Source organism: Phyllostomus discolor, chromosome 1 (assembly GCF_004126475.2).
Source record: "Phyllostomus discolor isolate MPI-MPIP mPhyDis1 chromosome 1, mPhyDis1.pri.v3, whole genome shotgun sequence".
NCBI classification, from domain to species: Eukaryota; Metazoa; Chordata; class Mammalia; order Chiroptera; family Phyllostomidae; genus Phyllostomus; species Phyllostomus discolor.
The window spans coordinates 130,791,280-130,816,913 of NC_040903.2; the positions used below are offsets into that span (position 1 = coordinate 130,791,280).

General features: G+C 35.1%; 1 protein-coding gene across 4 annotated transcripts in view; it reads right to left on the reverse strand.

Moving 5' to 3' along the window:
* MIPOL1 (mirror-image polydactyly 1) overlaps positions 1 to 25,634 on the reverse strand; it is a 308,179-nt gene that overhangs the window by 164,388 nt on the left and 118,157 nt on the right. For all 4 annotated transcript variants that reach the window (XM_036029064.1, XM_036029066.1, XM_036029069.1 and 1 more), the window contains one exon: positions 10,362 to 10,469. In XM_036029064.1, the coding sequence (XP_035884957.1) occupies positions 10,362 to 10,469 (108 nt within the window). The remainder of the gene's footprint in view (positions 1 to 10,361; positions 10,470 to 25,634) is intronic.

Genomic DNA, 25,634 nt, shown 5'->3' on the forward strand with positions numbered 1-25,634 from the left:
ATTTAAAATATTATTTCCTAAATTACTGTTGAGAAAGCAGTAATTTTAACTGCCATTCCTTCAAAAATATATCTTTTCTAATGATTGTTTTTAAGAGTTTGCCTTTAAATCCAATGTTCTGCAATTTCTTTTAGGTTTGTCATACTTAGAATTCATTTCGTATTCCTAGATCTGAGGTTTGTGTCATTTGAAAATTCTGGAAATATCTCAGTCCTTATTTCTTTGTAGTGTGTCTTTTCACTGCTCCTTATATTAACTGCTCTAGAACTCTGAAAATATTTACTTTAGCTCTTTTCTCTCTACCTTTTGTGTCTTTTATAATCTCGTATTTTTTACTTCTTTGTCTCTCTGGCTTCCATTTCCATACTTCTTCAACTCTATCTTCCAGTTCACTAATAGTTTCTTAAACTGTCAAATCTGCTGTTCAACCTATTTGCTGTTTAATTTTAATTATTTTATTTTTATTTCCTATAAGTTTAACCTAGGGTTTTTTTCAAATTTACTTGATTGATTTTAGTCATTTTCCCTGCTTGCTTAAACACTTATGCTATATTCTGTGACTGATAAATACAATATTGGAATTATTTGTTGAAGTACAGGATTCTGCTGCCTTATGTGTTTACTGACATTCGTTAGAAGTGTCTTTTTCTCCTTCATGTTTTTTTTGATAGTTCAGGGTCTTTGAAACTTTGTAAGAAATATTAAAGGCCCAACATGAAGGTAATTTCACTTGGTCTGTTGTCTATGGGATCCTCTGGGGTAGGACTACTTCAAATTAAATCCTCAGCTTTTAGATGACAACACAACAAGAATTCAGGCAACCTGTGTAGTTCTAAGGCAGCCATGGATGGTAAATTCTCAGTGCTACTTTTCTCCCCCTCCACAGTCAAAAAAGTCAAGTTACCTCACTGTCTTGTTTTGTATCAAGGGCTTGACTCTTGTTCACCTGAACACTAACACTGTGAGCAGCTTCAGGAGAGCATACATCGCTGCACTCTCCAGCTTACATAGGTTCCGGGGTCTATTCCTTCTCTGTCTTCCCCTTGAAACCATTAAAATGGAAGCTCAGATTTACTCAGGTTTGACAAGAATGCACTCAGGGTAAAAGACTGCTTCAGGATATTGCTTATTTTCCATGTTTCCCCCCCTCATTTCCATTTTGTTTTGGGCCTTTTCAAATTCCTTATTTTCCCACCTTCTCAGTAATGTTGTTTTAAAATGTTCTTAAAATATAGACTTTCCCAGTCAAGTGGAGTCACAGATAGATACATTTCACCTCACTGCACAATCATCAGAAAGAACACAAGTAACTTAAAAATGAAAAATACCAAGGACTGCCAGAAAATCACCCAGAAAAATACCCAGAAATGTACGGAAGTCCAACAACCAAAAATTTCAAGAAGCTATATTCATCCAGATGGGTAGGAAGGGTGAAGACAGGGGACTGGGGCTGAGAGGACACGGTGTGGGAGAAGTGAACCAGGATTGGTGAGGCTGTGGTGGCCTACAGAAGAGGTGGTCCCACATTTGTGTGTGGTGGATCAAAATCAGAGGGACACTTTGTGGGCGAGCAATCCCAGCCTCAGGCCAGACTGCACAGTCCACAGTTCCAGCACTGGGTAAAATAATGACTCGTAACTTCTCACTGTAAACCCAGGGTAGGTTGGGGTGGTAGAAGAAACTGCCAGTTTCTTAGGAGAGTCCAGAGCTTAAGCAAACCCATCCATTCTGGGAACCACACAACCAGGGCAGTAGCTGGAAGGGCACCAGTTATATAAGGAAAGTAGGTGAAGTGACTGGAAAAGGGGTGAATGCCAGGCAAGCCCCCAAAAGTCGGCCAGCAGTAATACTGTCCCCTCTTTGACCTCTCCCCTACATATGGAGCCATGATGTGTGAAGCAGATTGCATTGACCTGGTGAGGACCCAAGGCTTTGCACTATACAACTTAACAGGTGCGCTAAGACAGGAAATCAGCAACTCTACCTAGTACACAGACACAGGGAAGTGGCCAAAATGTGAAGACAGACAAATATGGCTCAAATGAAGGAAAAGAACAGAACCACAGAAAAAGTACTAAATGAATGGAGATAGTCAAACTACCAGATGCAGAGGTCAAAACACTGGTGATAGGATGCTCAGAGAACTCACTGAGTACAGCAAAGCATAAGGGAAGAAATGAAGGCTACACTAAGTAAAATGAAGAAACAACCACAGGAAACCAACAGCAATGGGAAAGAAACCAGGGTTCAAATCAACAATTTGAAACATAAGGAAATAATAAACAGTCAGCGAGAACAGAAGAAAGGAACAAGACTTCAAAAAAATGAGGAGATTAAGAAGACTCTGGGACATGTCCAAACATTCCAAAATCTAAAATCATAGAGAGGCCACAAGGTAAAGAGAAAGAGCAAGAAACTGAAAACCAATTTGAAAAAATAATGAAAGAAAATTTACCTAATTTGGTGAAAGAAATAGACGCACAAGTCCAAGAAGCACAGAGAGTCCCAAAAAAGGTGGACCCAAAGAGGACCACACCAAGACACAGTTAAAATGTCAAGGGTTAAGGACTTCCAGACAAGATGGAGGCATAGGTAGACACAGTGTGCCTTCTCGCACAACCAAGATAGAGACAACAACAATTTAAAAACAGAATAACAACCAAAACTGACAGAAAATTGATCTGAAAGGAAGTTGGACAACCAAGAAAATAGACGTGTTCATCCAGACTGGTAGGAGGGGTGGAGTCAGGCAGCCGGGCACAGGTCGAGGCAGAGCAGAGAGCAGAGAGCTTGGGACCGGGTGCATGAGGCATCCGGGGTGCACAAGACCGCACTGGTTGGACCCTGAGCACACAGGCGGCAGCTGGCAGACCTTGGCCAAGGGGTGGCAACTGGCAGACTCAGCGAGGCAGCAATTGTGAAGCAAGGCACTGAGAACAACCCAGGATCACAGCGCTGGGAAATAGAGCCTTGGGGCACTGATTGAGGACACCTGTGGGGTTTGAGGAGCAGGGAGGAACTCCCAGCCTCTCAGGAGAGGTCCTTGGAGGGTCCCACAGCATGCACAAGCCCACCCACACGGGAATTGGCACCAGAGGGGTCTAGTTTGCTATGAGGAAGCAGCAGAAGGGACTGAGGTCCCATGGAGAGCGGTACAAGAGCCATTGGTCCCTCTTAGACCCTGACTCCACATACAACGTCAAAACCCAGTGACTGGGGTGCCCTGCCCTGCTGAAGACCTAGGGCTCTGCCCCTCATATGTAACAGACGCAACCAGACCAAAGTACGGGGGAGAAGATCGCTCAAACATAATTGAAAGCCCCAGAGCCAATTTTTTTTAAGTGACCGAGAGATAGCCAACCTATCAGATGCACAGTTCAAAGCAATGGTGATTAGGATGCTCACAGAATTGGTTGATTTTGGTTGCAAATTAGATGAAAAAATGAAGGCTACAATAAGTGAAATGAAGGAAAATGCACAGGAAACCAACAGTGATGGAATAAAAGCTGAGTCTCACATCAATGGAGTGGACCAGAAGGGGAAGAAAAAGACATACAACCAGGAAAGAATGAAAAAATAAGAATTCAAAAAAATGAGGAGAGGCTTAAGAACCCCCAGGACATCTTTAATCGATCCAACATGCGAATTATAGGGGTACAAGAAGGAGAAGAGGAAGAGCAACAGATTGAAAATTTATTTGAAAAAATAATAAAGGAGAACTTCCCCATTCTGGCAAAGGAAACAGACTTCCAGGAAGTCCAGGAAGCTCAGAGAGTCCAAAAGAAGTTGGACCCAAGAAGGAACACACCAAGGCACAGCATAATTACACTACCCAAGATTAAAATTAAGAAGAGAATCCTAGAAGCAGCAGAGAAAAGGAGACAGTAACCTACAAAGGAGTTCCCATCAGATTGGCAGCTGATTTCTCAAAAGAGACCTTACAGGCAAGAAGGGGCTGGAAAGAAGTATTCCAAGTCATGAAAGCCAAGGACCTACATCCAAGATTGCTCTATCCAGCAAAGCTTTCATTTAGCATGGAAGGGCAGATAAAGTGCTTCTCAGATAAGGTCAAGTTAAAGGAGTTCATCATCACCAAGCTCTTATTTTATGAAATGTTAAAGGGACTTATTTAAGAAAAAGAAGATTAAAAAAACATGTATAGTAAAACGACAGCAAACTCACAATTATTAACAACCACACCTAAAACAAAAACAAAAGAAACTTAGCAAACAACTAGAACAGGAACAGAACCACAGAAATGGAGATTGCATGGAGGGTTAGCAAAAGGGGAATGGGAGGAGGAAGGAGGGGGAAAAGGTATGGAGAATAAGTGGCATAGATGGTAGGTAGGAAATAGACAGCGAGGGCAAGAATAGTGTGGGAAATGTAGAAGCTAAAGAACTTATGACACATGGACATGAATTAAAGTGGGGGGATGTGAGTGGGAGAGGGTGTGCAGGGTGGAGGGGAATGAAGGGGGGAAATGGGACAACTATAATAGCATAATCAATAAAATATATTTTAAAAAATGCCAAAGGTTAAAGATAAAGAGAGAATTTTAAAAGCAGGAAAAGAAAAGGAGACAGTTACCTGCAAAAGAGTTCCCATAAGACTATCACCTGATTTCTCAAAAGAAACTTTGCAGGCAAGAAGGAACTGGCAAGAAGTATTCAAAGTAATGAAAAGCAAGGACCTACAACTAAGACTACTCTATCCAGCAATGCTATCATTTAGAATTGAAGTGCAGATAAGATAAATTACTTCCCAGACAAGGTAAATCTAAAGGAGTTTATCATCACCAAGCCCTTATTATATGAAATGTTAAAGGAACTTATTTTAAAAAAGATAAAAACTATGAACATTAAAATGACAACAAACTCACAAAAATCAAAAAATGAATCTGAAAGAACAAAAACAGAAACAAACTAAGCAAACAACAGGAACTGAATCACAGATATGGCGATCATTGGGAGGGTTATCAGCAGGGAAGGGGAAAAGGTACAGGGATTAAGAAGCGTAATTGGTAGGTACATAATAGACAGGGGGAGGTTAAGAACAGTATAGGAAATGGAGAAGCCAAAGAACTCATATGTATGACCCATGGACATAAACTAAGTTGGGGGAGTGCTGGAGCAAAGTGGGTACATGACAGATGTGGCAAAGGAAGAAAAACTGGGACAACTGTAATAGTATAATCAATACAATATACTTTAACAAATAAATTAAAATGTTCTTAAAATACAAATTTTTAACCATCCTTTTTCATTGTTTTTATCAGGAGAGTCATTCAGGATATCTCTATTTTCTTATACTGTGGAAAATACAAGACTTACTAAAGGTTTTTCAGTAGAAAAGTGTTACCTGTGTTCTATGATGTTAGTTAATGGAAGTGTGATAACTGATTAAAAAGGTGAGAAACTGGGGACAAAGAAGTTAAGTTAAGAGGGCACCATTATTACATAGATAATGAACTTGATATAGGGTAGAGGTAGAATAATTAAGAGAAAAAGCAGGAAAGAAATTACTGTTGACAAAATTGGATGTAAAGTTGCTTTGTGATGGGTGAGACCTTGAAAGGATATGAAGATTCTGTTAAATGTATTAGGTTCTGTCTAGAAGTATGGTAGTATCATTAATTAATAGATGTTAATTGATCAATTTGGAAGTATAGAAATAGAAAACTATTAAAAGTGATTTAAAATATAGGGCACTATTTCTGGAGTACTATGCAGCAGAAAGAAAGAAAGGAGCTCCCACCTTTCGCAACAGCATGGATGGAACTGGAGAGCATTATGCTAAGTGAAATAAATCAGGCAGTGAAAGACAAATACCATATGATCTCACCTATAAGTGGAACCTAATCAAGAAAACAAACAAGCAAGCAAAATACAACCAGAGACACTGAAATAAAGAACAAACTGTCAGTAACCAGAGAAGAGGGGACAGAGAAATAACAGGGGCAGGGCCATCAAGGAACGTGTAAACAGGACACATGGTCAAAGCCAAAGGGGGTAGGTATGAGGATTGGAGGTGGGGATGAGTGAGGCAGGGGGGTGTGGTGAGGTGAAAATGGAGACAACTGTACTTGAACAATAAAAATAAAATATAGGGTACTATTTCTGTTACCAGAAAAAGAAATCAGGGTATAGGTGCTTAACGCTCTCAAAGAGATTCACTGGCTAAGGGGCTCAAGGATGTTAAAGGCCAACTTCTCTTCATGGCTATAAACCAGCTCCTGCAGTTCCAGGCAATGAACTTATTGTTCCAGGTAAAAGGAAGAGAAGAATGGTGTCTGATGCATCTGTCAGGAAGACAAAAACTTTTTCAGCGACTCCAACTTCTCTTACCCCTACTGTAGAATTCCTCTTATGCCTCATTTGGCAAAAAGAAAGACTGAGAAATTGTTTAACTTCAACAGCTTCTATAGTAAAGGCAAACAAAGAAAAACATAATTGGGAATAAATTTTACAATATATAGTCAGTAGTGTTTGACTCAGGTCCCATCTCCTTTCTAAGAAGAGTATGCTTAGGGTCTCAAATCAGAAATTTGGTTTCAAACTTAAGGTTAAGGAGACATTGAGATATCCAAGTAGAAGGCATAAAGACAGTCATTAGGACATATATGATAGGTGATATAGGAATGGATGAAATTAGAAGAGACAAGCCTACAACAACAATAACAACAAAACAAATACTGGCAAGAAAGGAGAACAAGAGAAACTCATTCATTACTGACTGGAGTAAAAAAATGGTACAGCCACTTCGGAACACAGTTTGGCAATTTCTTACAAAAGTAAACATATTACATACAACCCAGAAATTGCAGTCCTTAGCATTTACCCAAATGAATTGAAAAACTTAAGTCCACACAAAAACCTGCATGTGGACATTTATAGCAGCTTTATGAATAACTATCAACATCTGGAAACAACCAAGATTTCCTTTAGTAGGTAAGTGGGTAAATAAACCGTGGTATATCCTGAAAATGGAATATTAAACACTAAAAGGGAATGACCTATGAAGCAATCAAACCCTTTAAATGCATATGTCTAAGTGAAAGAAGCCAATCTGGAAAGGCTACACACTGGAAAGCCTGTATTAATTCCAACTCCATAATATTCGGGAAAAGGAAAACTATGGAGATGATCAAAAGATTAATGGTTGGCAGGTCTTGGGGTGGGAGGAATAAATAGGTAGAACACAGAGTGTTTTTGAAGCGACTCTTCTATATGATATTATAATGGCATACACATGTCATTTACATTTGTCAAAACCCACAGAATATATAACACCAAGAGTGAACCCTAATGTAAACTATGGATTTTGGATTACACTGATGTAGGTTCATGCATGGCAACCAATGTACCACTTTCTTGCTAGATGCTGGGGGTATGTGCATGCAGGGGACAAAAGAATATGTTGGAACTCTGAACTTTGTGCTCAAGTTTGCTGTGAACCTGAAACTCCTCTAAATTATACAGATTTTTTTAAACGATGGAAAAATAAGGAACTAATCACATAACCCAGGGGATCATTTCTTATACATAGAAGAAGAAACAGCTAAAGAATAGTGATGAAAGAAAAAATAATGAAGATATAGCAACAGAGAACTATGGAAATGTATTTCAGAGGGTGAAGCCAAAAAGACTGAAATGTGTTCTAGTTAAATTGACTGGGATATTGAGTGGGACAAGGAGTGATAACTTTCACAAGGTTAATCATCAGAGGTCAGAAAGAATGGGTTCTAATGGAATTATAGTGGAGAAGTCCAAATGTAGGGAGTTTAAGAAAGATATGTGATAACACAGGTAAATAAATAAAATAGTAAAGGAGGAAAGAAAGGCATTTATATAAAATTTTTTAAGTCTGATATCTGCATACTTATATCTACTCAAAATTTATTTTAAAATCAATAAATGTCCAATACTGTGTTGTTTGAGAAACCAATTTCTTAATTGGATAAATTTCATTTTAAATGAATATATAAGCTGTTTTTTTTCCCATGTAACTCTTCAACCTCTTATCCTGTGTGTACCACCAATTTTACTTGTTATTTGGTAAACAGTGTCCTGCTAGCAATATAGCTAGTATAAATTATTCCACCCTACTTCAAAAATAATGTACAAATGATCAACAAAAATCCAATTTCATGCTGTACCACAAAAATTTAGAATGAATTCCTGGTTATTAGAATAAACATATTGTTATTCAAATAGCATAAGATTATTAAAAAGTATCTCCTAATGACAATTGTGTAATTGCCATAGTTATAAATTGGAAAGTTCTATGCAATGTATGACCATTAACTTAGACATATCTCTAGAATTGTTTCCTTTAGGAATTTCAGTATAATAAAATGAAGTAAAATATGAATTTTTAGCTCTCACTCTATTAAAGTTTACCTTTATTAGTACAATTAATAATAATATAATTTATGATAAAATACTAGAAATATATTTGGCAGACTGAAAGCTCTAGAGAAAGTGACTCTTCTTAAAAATTCTTCCTAAAGTTCATTTACTAAATATTACTAAATACTAACTAAATAAATACTACTGAAACATTAAACCAGGTAGCAAACAAAAGAAATGATACTTGTAAGTGGATTGTAAAAGGCAAGTATTACTGCTCAGAAAAGAGATGAACAATTAAATTAATCAAATAGGGTGGTAATAAACTTATTATTCCTAACTTATATGGAGACTTGAAGATACAAAATGCAATAATAAAGCTAATAAAGCACTAAGGAACAAAATGTGAAAGAAATCTTTTAAATGACTTAGGATACAGTTGGTGTGTTGTAAACGACCCGATTTTCATAATAAATTTAAGGTTTCACATGAGGAAATACAGCCTAAAATAAACTAAAAAATGTGTTAATACAAAAGAGACAATTTTAAAAGAGTTAAAATGAGCACAGGGCTTTAAAAATATTAAATTGATGCATTTTTAAAAATTAATTCTTCCTCCCATCTGTATTTTACAAAAAAAAAAATGTAAGTTGGCAAACTAAACTTTTCATTGTAGGGTCTGTTTTAAATGGAAATAGCTATATCACATGGAACTAGAAGTCTGTCCTCTAAAGCTGACAATAAGTTAACATATAACGGACATTGCCTTAAAACAATGTCACTGTCAAGTATACGTTTAAAATTAGTATACTGAATTGTACTCATACAAGAATAAATTACTTGGGGTAATTAATTTAACAGTCACAGCAATCTATAAGTCCTTTCTTTCCCATTTATAGTTCTGGTCTATATAAATTTGAGAGAAAGTACATTAAACAATTACAGCAAAGCCCATCACTAACTGAAGCTAAATATATTTCATTTAAAAAATCTGATTTCATCCAAATCTCATACTTTTTGGACAGATTAAAAAAATTTTTCGTATCAGAACGCCGACGTTTTCTCAATTTTGGTAGATGATACATGCTTAGTGAATTACTAATGCCATAATTATGCTAATGCCATAATATTCTGTAACCTGAAGCAAAATGTGAATTCAAGACAAAAAAGCACTATACAATCCTCCAGATAGCATACCATTTTTCTAACTGCACAATATCAAAAATGATGGATTTCTTTCTGTTTCTCATGAGTATGTTTTTGTTTTTATTTTTAACCCATTCATGAGAATGTCAGCACCTTGAGGGCAGGGACACTACTATGTCACAGGCACTATGGTAGGATCTGGAGCAAAGACACAAGAGGAGAATAGAAAGTCATAAGCATCTTGAGGAAAAAAATGTATAATAGAATCAAAATAATGTCCTTTTTCATGATTATTAAATCTATATTATAGTGAAATAGAATTTCTTCTCATGAAATGTATACTTGTTTCGAATTCTAGTAGAATATATTTTCTTTCCTTTTTTTTTTTCCTTTTGGTAATAAGTAATATCTTTAAGTACTATTTCAATTCCCAAATATATTCACATACCCTTCAAGAACTGTCAGTTCTGTGGGTTTCTAATATTAAAAATCATTAAAAAAAATAGAGTAGTAAGTATTGATGGAAAGAAAAGACTCATGATTTAATTTTTCTTTTAGTGTGGTCACTTTTTATTAACTACAAAAAGTAACAATATATTATGAAAATCAGAATAAACATGTACCAAAAGTTATTAATAGACCACCACTCAAAATTCAGGAAATTTGTTGTATTTCATGTACACATACACGAGATAAAATAATACCATAGCAGAAGGGTGCTGTATCTGTGTTTAAAGAAGGGGTTGTTGGCAAACACCACAGCTCACTTCTGCTGAAATGTACACAACTGATATATGCAGCACAGAAAGCTGGCACCAAGGGCTTACAACCTTAATTTGCCTGCAAGAAGGAACAGAGATTTACCTTCAGAGCACGTTCTTGATTGTTTTCAGCAGTCAGATGTCTCATGTTGTTTGCTGAAGTCTGGTTCTGCTCTTTCAAATGATGAAGCTCCTGCTCCAGCCGTTTGCACTGCCACAGGGGAAGAATCCCATTAAGTAAAGGAGTTGTAGCATTTTTTTCACCAAGCCACATGAATTAATGTAAATAATACCATTGTATTCTCTAAAAGACAAGGTATCTTTTTCAGCAAGAATAGTTAAGTTAAAAATAATGTTGGATATGAATAAAATTAATGTTTATAGTGCTCTGGTTATTCAACTGTAATTATTTGGTTTGTAAATATACATTAGAAAATAATGATCATTTTCATAAAATTAAGATCAAATTGCATTTAATTTTTTTCATTGAACCAATGGTTGTCATTGTGCATCTACTGGCTGAATATAAGAATACTTCTAAAATCATATTGGATTCTAAATAAACCATAATATGACATTTGTTTTGAATTTTCATTAAATTCTAAAGATTAAAAGTATCATAAAATATTTATTCTGGGATTTTTTAGAAATATCTAAAGAAACAATTGTGCAGGGAAAAAAGTGACAGCCACAGTATGCTTTAAGACTTGGAAATAACTAAGAAAACAAGTATTTTAAATTTCTATTTAGCTACATCTTATTTTGAAGTAAATCAAGTGATAACAAATGTGAAATGACATTCTGACACACTGCGAATAAATAAGAATATGAGTGATGACATTATAAATAAAAGCAAAAATGGGCTAATAGAAGTGTCTATGTTCAAAACAACATTGAAATATCATGCCATTTGCATATAAGATCTTAATATGATCATATCAAAGATTTTACACAAAATTGTACAGGATATAAGCTGTTATGCTGGAAATCAGGCCCATATGAACACAATGAAGAAATTGGCTAAAGAAACAAGTGCTAAATTCCATCTTTCAGGAAAAAGTTAAAGATCACTTTATCTCTTTTTAAATTAGGATACTTAATTAACAACCAATAAGTAACCATACATATTGCTTCAAGGTCTAGGCAGAGCTACTTCTCAATTATTTTGGCTAGTTGCCATAATGAACTAAAAATCATTATTAGGCTATAATCAAGATGCTGTCATAATCCAAACTGGCATTTCTTACTACTCTAACATTGACTCCTTCTGCCTCTAATCTCTGTAATATCCTGCAGTCTGTATCATCATTTCCTAACTTTGAGTAACATACAAATCTTTTTCATAAAAAGGATATCAGGCTCTTGATAGTGACTTAATTATATGATGATGTTTATGTACAAATACAATGGGGTATATATACATGCCTCAGCATGTTAATACAATTATGAAACAAAAACACATTTACAAAAAAGTAAAATACTAATCACAAAATCAAAACTGTTAAAATTAGTATTAACTAACCAGACAGTTTTTGCTGAAACTGAGTTCTGCAAATATAATCTAAAGTGGCAGGTCCCTTCTATGGCCATGTCTATTCTACCTGTGTTGTGTGACACCTTAATTCACAGGTCATATTTTAAAAAAATTACATGAGTGAAATCTTTGTGAATTGATATCATTTGGTTTTTATTTGGAGGGGACACATAATTTACAAATTAAACTGTCCTTTTTTAGCTTTTAACAAAACATTTCATTGAAATGCAAAGAACAAGTGAGTTTAGTGAAGACACATCATGAGGCATGAAAACGAGTAAGACCCAGAAGTAAGTACCACAATCTAACAGAAATATTCTCTACTAAAATTATCCTGTACATTTTCAATTTTAGTACAAAATAATTATGCATTAAGTATTAAAATGAAATTACTACATATAAACTATGAAGTTACAAAGGTGAGATAGATAATGCTGGCTATGGGGGTAAAAGAATGTTTAATGGACCAGATTACATCCGAGTTGGGCTTGTCTGAGCACATCATTTTAAAAGCTGAAAGAGAAAGTATACAAGAGAAGAGGAATGGAGGTGGAAATATCTGGGGAAAGTGAGAGAGCATCGTCACAAGTTGTCTGACCATCTAATTTTGTATTCCTAAGTAAATTAGAAATGACCCAGGAATAGAGACTTCTTCCCTATCTACAAGATATAAAAAAAGAATTCACTCGCTTGATCTTCAGAAATGTTTATTTTAATTTCTTCATGAGATTTAAATTTAACATTGACCTAGAAATCAAATTGTGGTGAGCCAACAATAACTCTGAACTGAATAAAAACATACATAATGCTCTTGTCAAATATACTTTTGGATTTAACTATATTTAAGATTTCTTTAGATTTATTTAAACCTCTATTATTTCTTCATTTCATGTTCTTTCATTCCTTCTGAACAAATGGGTGGAGAGTGCTCCCAGGACAATTTTTAAAAGTACTGCAAAAAAGAAATAAGTACCGCTTAAGAGCAATAAAACTATTTTTGCACTGAGGGCATTTATTTCCCTGGTCATGCAGTGTAAGGGGGAAAGAAGACAAGGTCCAGGGACCAAAGTGGCAAGTGTTCCAAAAGGCTCCACTTTCAGGTGTTTAACGATCACTCCTACCTTAATGAAGGAAAACACCAAGAAAGATATTAGATAAGATGTATGTCCCTAAATAAAGTAACATATAATGGTTTCAGATAATTCTCTTTTCAACTGACACGTTAAAATAACACCATCATCATCCCTGTTCATATACTGCCAAATATTAAAGTTCTTAAGAGTTGCAATGCGTGAATTTGCAATGCCTAAGAGTTTTCTTATATATACTTATTTATACTTAAAAAATTGTATTACTCAAATCGAACTTAAGTAAATGCTAACTGTATATTATTATAGTGTCCTTGAGAACTAGGATTCTCAACACAAGATGCAAAAGATACAGATGAAAGATTAAAAGCTTAAGTGAAATTCCTTTAATTTAGAGTTTGAATTGGAAATATCAGGATGAAGATACAAAGAGTTTTATCTTCTAGAAATGTGTGTGTGGTGTGTGTATGTATTTCCTAGTTTTGCCCATTGAAAAAGGTTAAAAACAATAGTAAAGCAGTGGCGATGAACACCCCTAGTACCTATTGCGGGTTGCAAGTACTATTTCTGACTGCAAATAAAGGACTCCATGGATATGTGGCCTACTCCAGGTCTGGGACAAGAATTGCACAATATGATTCAGAAACATCAGAAAGGACTCAGGAGCCAACTTGAAAAGCTCCCCACTAGCTAAAGACAATTTGAGCATCAATAAATATAGTAGTAACTACAATATATATGTATTGACACATACAATACAATGTGTTTAAATTACTGAATTTATAATGATAAAAACTTAAGAAATAGTTGTGATTATTGGGGGAATTGTCAATGTGAGTGAACTAAACATAGTAGGCCAAGAATTCATCCACTTTTTCTTATATAAACTTCACTACTATGTAATCAAACCATAGATAAGATGATGACTATAAAAATATTCAAGGTAATAAAGAAAGGGAGTGTTAGAATATCGCAATTTTGAAATCAATATACTAAGAGATCTAGACACTGAGACCTGTTAATAACATAGCTCTTTAACAACTTAACATGTGTTTCCAGATGAAACAACACAAAATTACTTATAATGTAGTCTTGTTAATAAAACTAAATCTGATCAAGCTTCTAGATTAAACTTTCATACTTGCAGGAGAAAAGAGAAATCAGGAACATATTTAATGACACTACAGAGATGCAACAAACTGGGAAACTGTAAGAAAACTGACTCATGGACCACAGTGTGGTGATCCCTGGGGGAAGGGTGGGATGTAAGGGGCCTAAATGGCAATGGAAATAAACACAGTAAAAATTAAGTAAAAAAAATTTTTTTTTAAGATTTTATTTATTTATTTTTAGAGAGGGAAGGGAGGGAGAAAGAGAGAGAGAAACATCAATGTGTGGTTGCTGGGGGCCGTGGCCTTCTACCCAGGCATATGCCCTAACTGGGAATCAAACCTGCAATGCTTTGGTTCGCAGCCTGAGCTCAATCCACTGAGCTATAAAAAGATTTTTTTTTATTAAAAAAAAGAAATTAACTCATTTTGTTTAAAAAATACTTAGAAAAGAGACTGAAGGGGAGTCTATTAAGTGTTAATAGTTCAATTGTTTACAATGTATGATTCTTACTTAGTTACTGATGTAAAACAAAGATGGAAAAGTTGCGACAGTTAAATTGTTTGAACTTGAAAACCAATGAAATGTTTCACAATGTTAAAAAGTTATTGTTCAAGCCCTGGATGGCGTAGCTCAGTGGATTGAGCATGGGCTGGGAACCAAAGTGTCCCAGGTCGATTCCCAGCCAGGGTACATTCCTGGGTTGCAGGCCAGAACCCCCAGCAACTGCACAGTGATGTTTCTCTCTCTCTCTCTTCTCTCTCTCTCTCTCTCTCTCTGTATCTCCCTCCCTTCCCTCTCTAAAAATAAATAAAAAAATAAAATCTTTAAAAAAAGTTATTGTTCATATTTTTGGGGATATAATGGGATTGTAGTTATATTTTAAACAATAGTTCCTACCTCTTAAAAATACACAATAAAAATTGGATATAAAAAGGATATTTTGTCTGGGATTTCCTACAAAATAATAGGAGTAAGTGAGTGGGGCAATATGGATTTTAAAAAGTTGGAAAGTTGCTGCAGGGTAAAAATATCATGGGTTTATGACTCTGTGCTCTTTAAGCTCATAAAGAAAAGAAATACATTTGCCTCTGTAAACAAACAAAACTGATTCTACAATATGACTAACCTAGACATATAAAACACAAAAATCAATGGCAACTTTTATAAAATAAATTTGGCCTATAATTACTACAAAATCTGTTCTCACCAGTGATCTCCTTTTACTAGTCAATTTGCAAGAATTATATCAAGCAGGCAATACATTGTGATTGTTTTACTTCACGTTGACTTTTTGAAAGATAACATGCTTTAAGTTTTCAATAAAAAGTTCTCTACTATTAAGACAATAGTTTTTAACAGCTGCTGTTTCTCCTCCTCTACAATCTGCTCTGTCACAAATCATTTTGACTGTATTACAATCAAACATCTTTTTTTTTAAACTATTACCTAATTTTAAAAAAGATTTTATTTATTTACTTTTAGAGACAGAAGGGAGGGAGAAAGAGAGAGTGAGAGAAACATCAATGACCAGTAGCAGGGGGCCATGGCCTGCAATCCAGGCATGTACCTTGACTGGGAATCAAACCTGCGACACTTTGGTTAGCAGCCCGCGCTCAATCCACTGAGCTACGCCAGCCAGCGGGACAATCAAACATCTTCCCACTTGGATGTCATAGAGCTTTTTCCTTTGCAGACAAAAAATAATACCAGACTCTTCCAGTCAAAACAGAAATAAACTTTGGTGTCAATGTGAATTATGCACTTTGAACTACAGATGTTTGGAAGTAATTAAGATTATATAAGTAAGTTTTCATTTCTCTTCACTTAGAAAAAGTTTTAAAAATTACTTCATTTTAGATTTAAAAATAACTAGAGTGCTTTTCTCACATTACAATAACTTAGAATAAAGGGTTTTCAAGTTCAAAAAGGTAACTTGTTTTTTCAAAGCCCTGGCAAAATATGAACAACTTGCTTTAAGTGAGTATTTATATTATACTCAAAGGCTTAAAAATACTGAAGATTAAAAAAGAAAAACAGTAATTATGTGAATGAGTCTCTGAAACCACATAGGATGTCTGTGTGTATGAAACACAAATTATTCAGTAAACAGTCACTGAGCATCCATCCACCAGGCCATACACCAGCACCCACCAGGCAACATGCCAGGCAATAACATGTTTCTACATACTTATACATACATATCTTAATTATATAAAACTTTCAAAAACACCACATAAGAGTAAATAACTAGGGATTTAATAACAAATGCAGTGTTTTATCATCTTATTCAAAAAGATTAATGTAAAGAAACATTTTAAACCACAAAGCAAAAGGATGAGTAAACATGACAATTATTTAAAAAGGTATCAACATGTATATAGGTATTTATTTAGTATATTATGCTATTAAAGTGGCATTTTTGTAATGCTGTTTAAAGTTATTATGTTAGCTATATTCACAAAAAGCTATTCATTTGAAAAACTGTGATTTGAGTCTCTATTTCATAAAGGTTAACACACATATCATTAATGACAGTCAATCAACTCTTAATTAGTATGTGCCAGGCCTTGCTTTAAGCACCTTACATGCATTAAGTCAGCCAATCTTCATGTGGGTCCTTTGAGTTAGAAATTATCCCATTTTACAGAAGGAAGCAGATGCACTGAGTATGACTCCTTCAAGTCATGCAACTAATAAGAAATAGGATTCAAATTCAGGCAGTATAATTTAGTTTATCAACAAAATATATAGTATACACACATATGTATAGTAGCAAAAGGAACAGAAACAGAACTACAGAGAAAGTTAATAATAAGAAACTTTAAAAATCTGAACTTTGAGCAATTAGACATTCAAAGAATTTGTAAACAGTACATTAACCTGATATTAGGAAATAGTCAATACAGATCAAAATGAAATACTGACAAGCTAGTATATAGATTTATTACCTTTTACCTCAGTTCATTTATACCCAACAGAATCTATGCTAAATTAATGAAAAACACATAGGCAATTATTTCTTTCCTTTTAATTGCACATTCTAAGGCTCACATAGTATTTAAAATCATAATGCTCTTGCCCTGGCTTGTGTGTATCAGTTGGTTGGAGTGTCATACCATGAACCAAGAGGTCACAGTTAGATTCCCAGTCAAGCACAAGCCTACGTTGTGGGTTTGGTTCTTAGTCAGGGTGCATGCGAGAGGCAAACGATCAATGTTTTTCTCTCTCAAATCAATAAGTATGTCCTCAGGTGAGGATAAAATTTTTTTTAAATAAAATCATAATGCTCTTTTTAGGAATATAAAACAAAAAGTAGCTATCCTTTTATCACACTGGAAATGCTTTCTTTTAAATGAAGAACTTATAAAAGCTACGTGTATATGTATACATATATACCTGTATATACTCAGTATATTAATATAAATCACATACAAAAAGACACTACTTGTATAAAATTGAAATCATCAGGTCTTCACATGAAAATGCCAAAACCCAATTACTTCTCCTTTGTACAAACTGCAAACTTGAAGAAGATGGAGCCAAGTGTGTTTGTTCACTGCTAAGTAGTGGACAAGGTACCTAAAACGTAAGTGATATTAAATATATATTTCTTTACTGTATTTTCTGCTTATAATGGCATTAAATCATCCTAAGCTCCCTCTTATCTTTATCCTGAAATCAAACCAAGTCCTATTCCTTCAAGGTGCTTTATTCTTTATCTCCACTGTCATACTTTTCATTTGGCCTCTAAGTTTCTCATTAACTGGGAAGTGTCATGCCCCCAGTCTCCAAACTATTCTCTACTGCAGTAGTCTCCAAAGCTGGCTGCAAATCAAAATTACCAGAGTAGTTTAAAAAAGAATCAAACTAAACTGTTATACACAAAATTTAACTCCAAATGGATCAAAGACCTAAATTTAAGGCCTGAAACAAAATACATAGGAAAAAACATTGATACTAAACTTGTGGACCTTCAGCTTTGATAGGATTTTATGAATTAGACCTCAAAGGCAAGCGAAGTAAAAGTAAAATTAAATGAATGGGACTAAATCAAACTAAAAAGCTTCTGCACAGCCAAAGAAACCATCAAAAATCAAAAAGGCAGCCAGTTTGATTCCCAGTCAGGGCACATGCTTGGGTTGTGACAGAAACACTTAGAGAGGCAACTGATTGTGTTTCACATCGATGTTTCTCTCCCTCTTTTTGGCTCTCTTCCCCATCTCTAAAAATAAATAAATGAAATCTTAAAAAAAAGGCAACCATCCAAATGGGAGAAGATATTTGCAAACAACATCTCTGTTAAGATGTTAACATCTAAAAGATATACAAAGAATTCATACAAGTCAACAAAAAACAAACAAACCAATTTAAAAAATGGCCAGAGGACCTGAACATTTTTCCAAGAACACATACAAATGGCCAACAATGTATGAAAAAAAGCTCAACTTCACTAGCTATTAGAGAAACGTAAATCAAAGCTACAATGAGATACCACCTCACACCTGTTAGAATGGCTAATAATCAACAAGTAATAACAAGTGTTGTAGAGGCTGTGGAGGAAAAAAAAACCCTTGTACACCACACTGGTGGGAAAGAAAATTGGTAAAACGACTATGGAAAACAGTATGGAGGTTTTTCATAAAATTAAGAATAGAATCACCATGTGACCCAGCAGCCCCTCTTCTGGGTATCTACCCCAAAACCTGAAAACAACTTTTCAGAGAGATATATGCACACTATGTTCATTGCAGCATTAGCCTCCATGGCCAAGACACAGAAACCATCGAAATATCCATCGCCAAATGACTGGATAAAAACGATGTAGTACATATATACACAATGAATTACTACTCAGCCATAAGAAAAGGTGAATACTGCCATTTACTATAACATGACTGAATCTTGAGAATATGATGCTAAGCAAAATGAGTCAGAAAATGTCAAGAACCATATGATTTCACTCATATGTGGAAAATAAAATTGAAAGAAACAGAGGAACAACAAATAAAAATTCAGAGACACAGACAAGAGTTATGGTGGTGGCCAGAGGGAAAGGAGAATGGGGGATGGGGAGTAAAGGGTAAAGGATCAGATATATGGTGACAGAAGACCTGACTTTGGGTAGTGAACACACTATGCTATAGATGATGTATCACAGAATTGTACACATGAAACCAATGCCACCACAATAAATTTGATAAAATTTTAAAAATTTACAATGTAATATACTAAATCCATTAATTAAAAAAAGAGAATCTGTGTGAGTGTGCATGCATATGGTTTGGGGTTGCATCTCAGAGCTAATTAATATTCCAAAGAGCACTGTCTAAAATACAACACTGATTGATTACACTAACTCCTACCTATCCAATCTTGATTTCCTTTATTGGCTTACACTGCTTGCAGAATTAACAGCAAGTTTTGGAGAATGACAGTGACATTTCATGAACCGGTCAGACTTATTAAATATTTTCTCATTCCTCCCCAATTCCATGCACACATTGCTGTACTTCAGACATGCTAAATTATCCACAGTTACCAAATACAGATATTTCTTACAACCTTTTTTGTCTTTGTGCAAGTTTTTACACATATCTGATTTATCTACACAGCATCAGACCCTTTCTCACCGGAAGCCCTTCACAGAAATACCATGCCTTCCTTGCTTCTATGGGTGCACTGTCCTTCCTCCTACATATTCTCATGGAAATCATTTGCCTGGCATTCTCCCTCACATCCACTTCTGATTCCAGTGCCAAATGAAATGGTTCTTCAAAATTATCTAATGCTGTTTATTAAAGAAATGATCTGAATTTGGTTTACAGAAATCTTGTTTTTTCCATATTCATTTCCTTCTAAAATTAAAGGCATATGCCACTAAACAATATTTAGGCAATTATTAACTTATAAACATATGAGTATAAAACCGGGCAAAATTATATGAAAATAAAGAATTTCTAAAGCACAGAAATATGCAAAGTGAGTGTCATGTTTCCTAAGATAAAAAATGTAAACAATTGCTATTTCATGATATGCCCTTTAACTGACTCCCACATAAGAAGCGTAAGTCTAAACATCTAAAGCTTGGGATACAGCTGCAATGTACTAATACAGGTGGGACCATCAGGAGGAAAGCAGTAAAACATCAAGATTCCACAGAGGGAATATAGGGCCTAAACCAGAAGACAGACTTGGAAGTAGAGAAAAAAAATTATCATGATAAATGGGGAACTTATTTACAAAACATACCTCATAGGCCAAACCATTGTTTTGTAGGGGTTTTATTTTACGCAAAATTTATATAGAGTAGAATGCAGATTCTGATTGTATAACTGATGGATTTCTGACAAATTTACATATTTAGGTGATCACCCTGTTCATGATATAGAATATTTGTCACACCAAAAGGTCTTGGGGCTCCCTCTTCTAGCCAATCTATACCCATATCCATCGGCTACCATTGTTCTGCTTTGTAATATCATGGATAATTTCGCCTGTTCCTTAACTTTATAAAAACAAAGCCTTTAACTCTAATCTTTTGTGTGACTTCTTTCAATCAACATATGTATTAAAGATTCATCAATGCTTCTGTGTGCATGAGAAATTCATTCTTTTCATGAAAAATATTACATTTTAGGAATGTAACACAATTTATTTGTTTTCCAATTAATGAAGTGACACGAGTTGTTTTCAATACTTAGATATTATAAATAACCTCCCATGGACATTCCTCTAAAAGTCTTACAGCATATATGTTTTGGTTTTCCTTGGATAAATACCTAGACATGGAGTTGCTAGGTCAGAGTAGATATTCTTCCACTGTATAACAAACTGCCAAACAGTTTTCAAAACTGGTTGTATGGCTACTGAAAACAAAACAAAACAAAACAACTGTATGGCTACTAAACTGAACACTGCTGAAAACATTTCCATTATTGTAGAATGTTATATCAAACAGCACTGCATATGGGCCTTGTTCTGGGAGTAAAAGAAGGGTAGGATGATAAATCCAAGGAATTAATTTAAATAGATTGTCAAGAAAATGGAGAGCCAAAAATAAAGGCTATTCAATCCCTTGATTTCAGTAGTATTTGCTGTCCTGAGAAGAGGCACACCTTCTACCACACCCACAGTTTCTCAGGATCTCAATCTGCTGGGGCAGCCTTCAGGTTTAATAAAAGAAACATGGCTATCTAAGCACAAGGCCTTACATATCTAATGTATGACTTGTTAGTTATATTAATAATTATTAACTATATGGATTTAAAATCATACTTAATACATTACAGTTAAATTTGAAATATGTTAGTATAGAATTTAATAATAGTTGGTTGGTAGTTTCCAGATGTTTAAGACGGTCATCTAAAATGTTAAATAGACTTGAGATAACAAATTCCAGTAGATTACAATTAAAAATTCTAATTTGTTAATCACACTTCCTCTTCAATTTGAATAAAAGTTCTAGAATTGTTTTGAATTTTTTATATGAATTATATCAGAAAAGTATTGTATCTCTGCTATTTAATATGACGAAAAAGTAATTAAGATATATAGTTATATATATATTTTAAGATTTTATTTATTTATTTTTAGAGAGGGAAGGGAGGGAGATAGAGAGAGAGAGAAACATCAATGTGCGGTTACTGGGGGTCATGGCCTGCAACCCAGGCATGTACCCTGACTGGGAATTGAACCTGCAACACTTTGGTTTGCAGCCCACACTCAATCCACTGAGCTACACCAGCCAGGGCTTAAACCTATATTTTTAATTGAAGTAATGAAAGATAATTATAAAATTATCACATGAAAGAAGTCTGATACAAGTTATTTTGTATAATCTCTTCACTGCTGCAAGGCATTTACTTCTAAGATGATGAACTTACTTCTCTGGCTAATGCCACTCCTAGGATGTGGTATTTTGATCCTTTCTGTACAGTTATAAACTTGTAATGCTGAACCCTATAGTTAGCTGGTGGTCAGCAAAACAAAATTCAGTAAATAATACCATTGTAATGAGTTGGTTCTTAAGTAAACTTCAATAGATTTTCTCAAAATCCATAAACAAACAATGGTATAACCTAGATGTTAAGTTGGCAGTTATTGCACAAAAGGATAGAGATGCTTCTTGTGCTATTGTAAAAAACAACAAAGCAGAGTTCAGGAAATGCTATTAGTACTCACTGGATGCTAGCCACAGTTTAATAGTTTATTAAGCTGTATTCCTGGAATCAAAGATGCCTCCCCTCTTGGTTTGCACACTTTGTTTGCTATTATAAATGTTGTAATCTCAATAGAGCAGTCAATTACTTAAGTGCTCATTCTTAATTTTCTTGTTGTATAATAACTATAGCCCATACAATGTTAAATCCTAAAATAAGCCACTCCAATTTCTAAGATTGCAACAGGGGAAAAACTAAAAAATTTTATGACAAATCAAAGTATCAACAAGTTAAATATTATATACAAGGCATCTTCTCTTGGAGATAAGACTCTAATTATCATTGACTGTTATAAATATAACTAGTGTTCTTCATCAAAAACAAGTAAATACTTGTGGACTGATTTGTTGACTATAGCACCAAAAGTTTTGGAAACTTGATACAGTCCTCAGGACACTTCCTACCTAGTTTTTCAATAGGACAATCAATTATACTTTTTACATTTTTAATAAAAATGTCCCTGAAATTCTTTTATTGATGTTTATATACAGGACCAGAAACACCATCTAAATCACTTAAAAGCAATTTATTGAAGAGCAATCTCAATGAAAAACAGTTTACATTATATTCAATTCCCCTAAGTCAACTAAAACTCTAATTTTCTTTTGTCTTAGCTGCTTCTCTCACCTACCTTCCTTGCACTTTTGTCACCTGTAGTCTTTGGAAGAACCTTTTCATTTCTAAGATACTTTCGTATATTCTTAAGTGTAATACCCTTTATATATCAGCTCAATTAAAAAAAACACCCATCTCACTTTCAGCGACACTTCTCTCTGAAGAGGGTTATATATGAACCCTCTCAAGTAGTCCATATATAACTCCTTCTTCACATGACGTTTCTTCAGAGGTAGGAATAAGGACTTCTGTTTTCCTGCTTCCCAGCTGTCATCTTCAGCCCACTAGTCCTTCACTAAACAACCCTTTCACTTTTCAACTTTCTGTTATGCATTTAGAGTGTATGGTCCAGAGGCTACTACAGGTCTGAAAGTGATACCACAATGAAGCTGGTACTAAAATGAAGAGGAGGCAATGAAACATTTAGAAGAATGTCACAGAGCAATTTTATGGCTGTTGAACCCAATAACAACAACAACAAAAATGTATGCTTGAATACTGCATGTTTATATATATTTCCATTTCACTTTTTGGTAATTATTTTTGTATGTTATAAAAGCTGTGGTTCATAACACCCTGGAAAATATTTTGAAAGAACTGGTCTTTCATCTAGAGAGTCTGAGAAACACTGATTTGGATGAAATGCTACTTATCTGTGCCACTCTGATCTAACAACCAAGGTTCCTTTCCTACATTTTAAAAGAAAGTTTCTACCCTGGCTGGTGTGGTTCAGTGGATTGAGTGCCATCTGTGAACCAAAGAATCACTAGTTGATTCCCAGTCAGGGCACATGCCTCGGTTGAGGGCCAGGTCCCCAGTAGGGGGCACACGAGAAGCAACCACACATTGGCATTGCTCTCCCTCTCTTTCTCCTTCCCTTCCCCTCTCCCAAAAAATAAATTAAAATCTTAAAAAAAATAAAATAAAGTTTCTTGCCAACATTCCAGACAAAAAGCAAGACTTTTCCACAACTTCTTGAATCATTTATTCTAATAAAATCTACTGGCATCTTGTTCTTAGTTCTCTTTAATCCCTAATCCCTGAAGCCCTATTCTTGGATCCCAACATTCTATTCTTCTACCATCTTACTAAATCTACTCTTTACTGTTCTTACTGAAATAAACACTTCCTCTTGATATGGATTTGCCTTCCCTGAATGCAATGCTTATGCAAAAACAACCATTCACAGACTTTATAGAGCACCTGTACTATCATGGGATTCCACATAGCATTGTTTCATCAAGGAACTTACTTCATAGAAAACCAAGTGTGACAATGGGCCCATGCTCATGGAATTCAGTGATCTTTACCATGTTCCCCATTATCTTGATGTAGCTGGCTTGAAAAGACATTGGAATGGATTTCTCAACACTTGGTTATGGTACCAGTTAGGTGCCAATATCGTGCGAGGCTAGGTTAAGGTTCCACATGACAATGTATATGCTCTAAATCAGAGTATAATATGTGGTTCTTTTTATGCACACAGAATTCACAGGTCCAGGAATCAAGGGATAGAAACATGATGGCTTCATTCACTATTACCCATAGTTATCCACTAAGAAAATTTTTGCTTTTCATTTCTACAAACAGGTCCTGCTGATCCAGTGATCCCAGTTCCAAAGAGAGAAAAACTTCCACCTGAGACATAAAAATTCTATTGAACTGGAAACTGAAACTGTCACCTGGCTGCTTAAGGCTCCTCATGCCTCTGAATCAATATGTAAGAAAGGTGGTTACTGAACCGGCTGAGGCAGCTGATGCTGACTACCAAGGAAATTAGGTTGCTACCATATAATGGGGTAAGAAGAAAATATATCTGGAATACCAAAGATACATGAGATCTGAACTTGACAACAGCAGATGTGTAATAGAAAACAGAAAAAGAAAAGGAGGGAAAGATAAAAAGAGAGAAGCAAGAAGAAAAGAAAGGGAGAAAGAAAATACTCAAAGATGTTATTCAAGTTAAGCAAAGTAACACAAAATGAAAATTCATTCCAACATGAAGAAATAAAAAGCACCTAAAATGATACATGTATAGACAAACATATGAGTACATCTTACAATTTCTTTGAAAGACAATTTATTGTTTGAATAAAAATATTAAAATACATATCAATATATATAAAGAATGAAGGAAAATGAAATTTGACTATTTTAATATTCTTACAATTTAAATCATGTGGTATGCTTCTTAATATTAAGATTGTGAGAAATACCATTAACAGAAAAAATAAAATTGGGAGTTCTGGCCAAGATGAAGACATAGGTGGAAACGCTTTGCTTCCTCAACCAACCAAAAGAAGGATAATGACCAATTTAAAAACAATGAACCACCAGAACTGCCAGAAAAGCAAATTGCATGGAACTCCAAAAACCAAGGGGTTGAAGAAATATTCATCCAGACCGACAGGAGGGGTGGAGACATGCAGCTGGTTGATACAGACAACAGCGTGTAGTGTCTGTGTCATTATGGATGAAATGAGACATTCACACAGACTACCGAGTCCGGTGGAGAAAAGGGACAGAATGGCTTTTCTCTTGGGAGGAGCAAAAGCCATGGCCTCTGTCATGACAGGCTTTTATTGGGTTTCACCACCCAATACATAATAGTCCTCATTTCAGGGTGGGAGTTTTAGCAAAACGCAAGACTTATAGTGGCCTAGGTACATTGCAGGCCTGATTCTCCACAGGAGAGCCATGGGCATGGGTCCTGTGCATCTCCGAGTGGGAGCTGGGCCCACACCATGCAGAACAGGCTCCTACAGCTGGTGGCAAGGTGGCGGACCATACTGGCAAGGCAGGGGCTG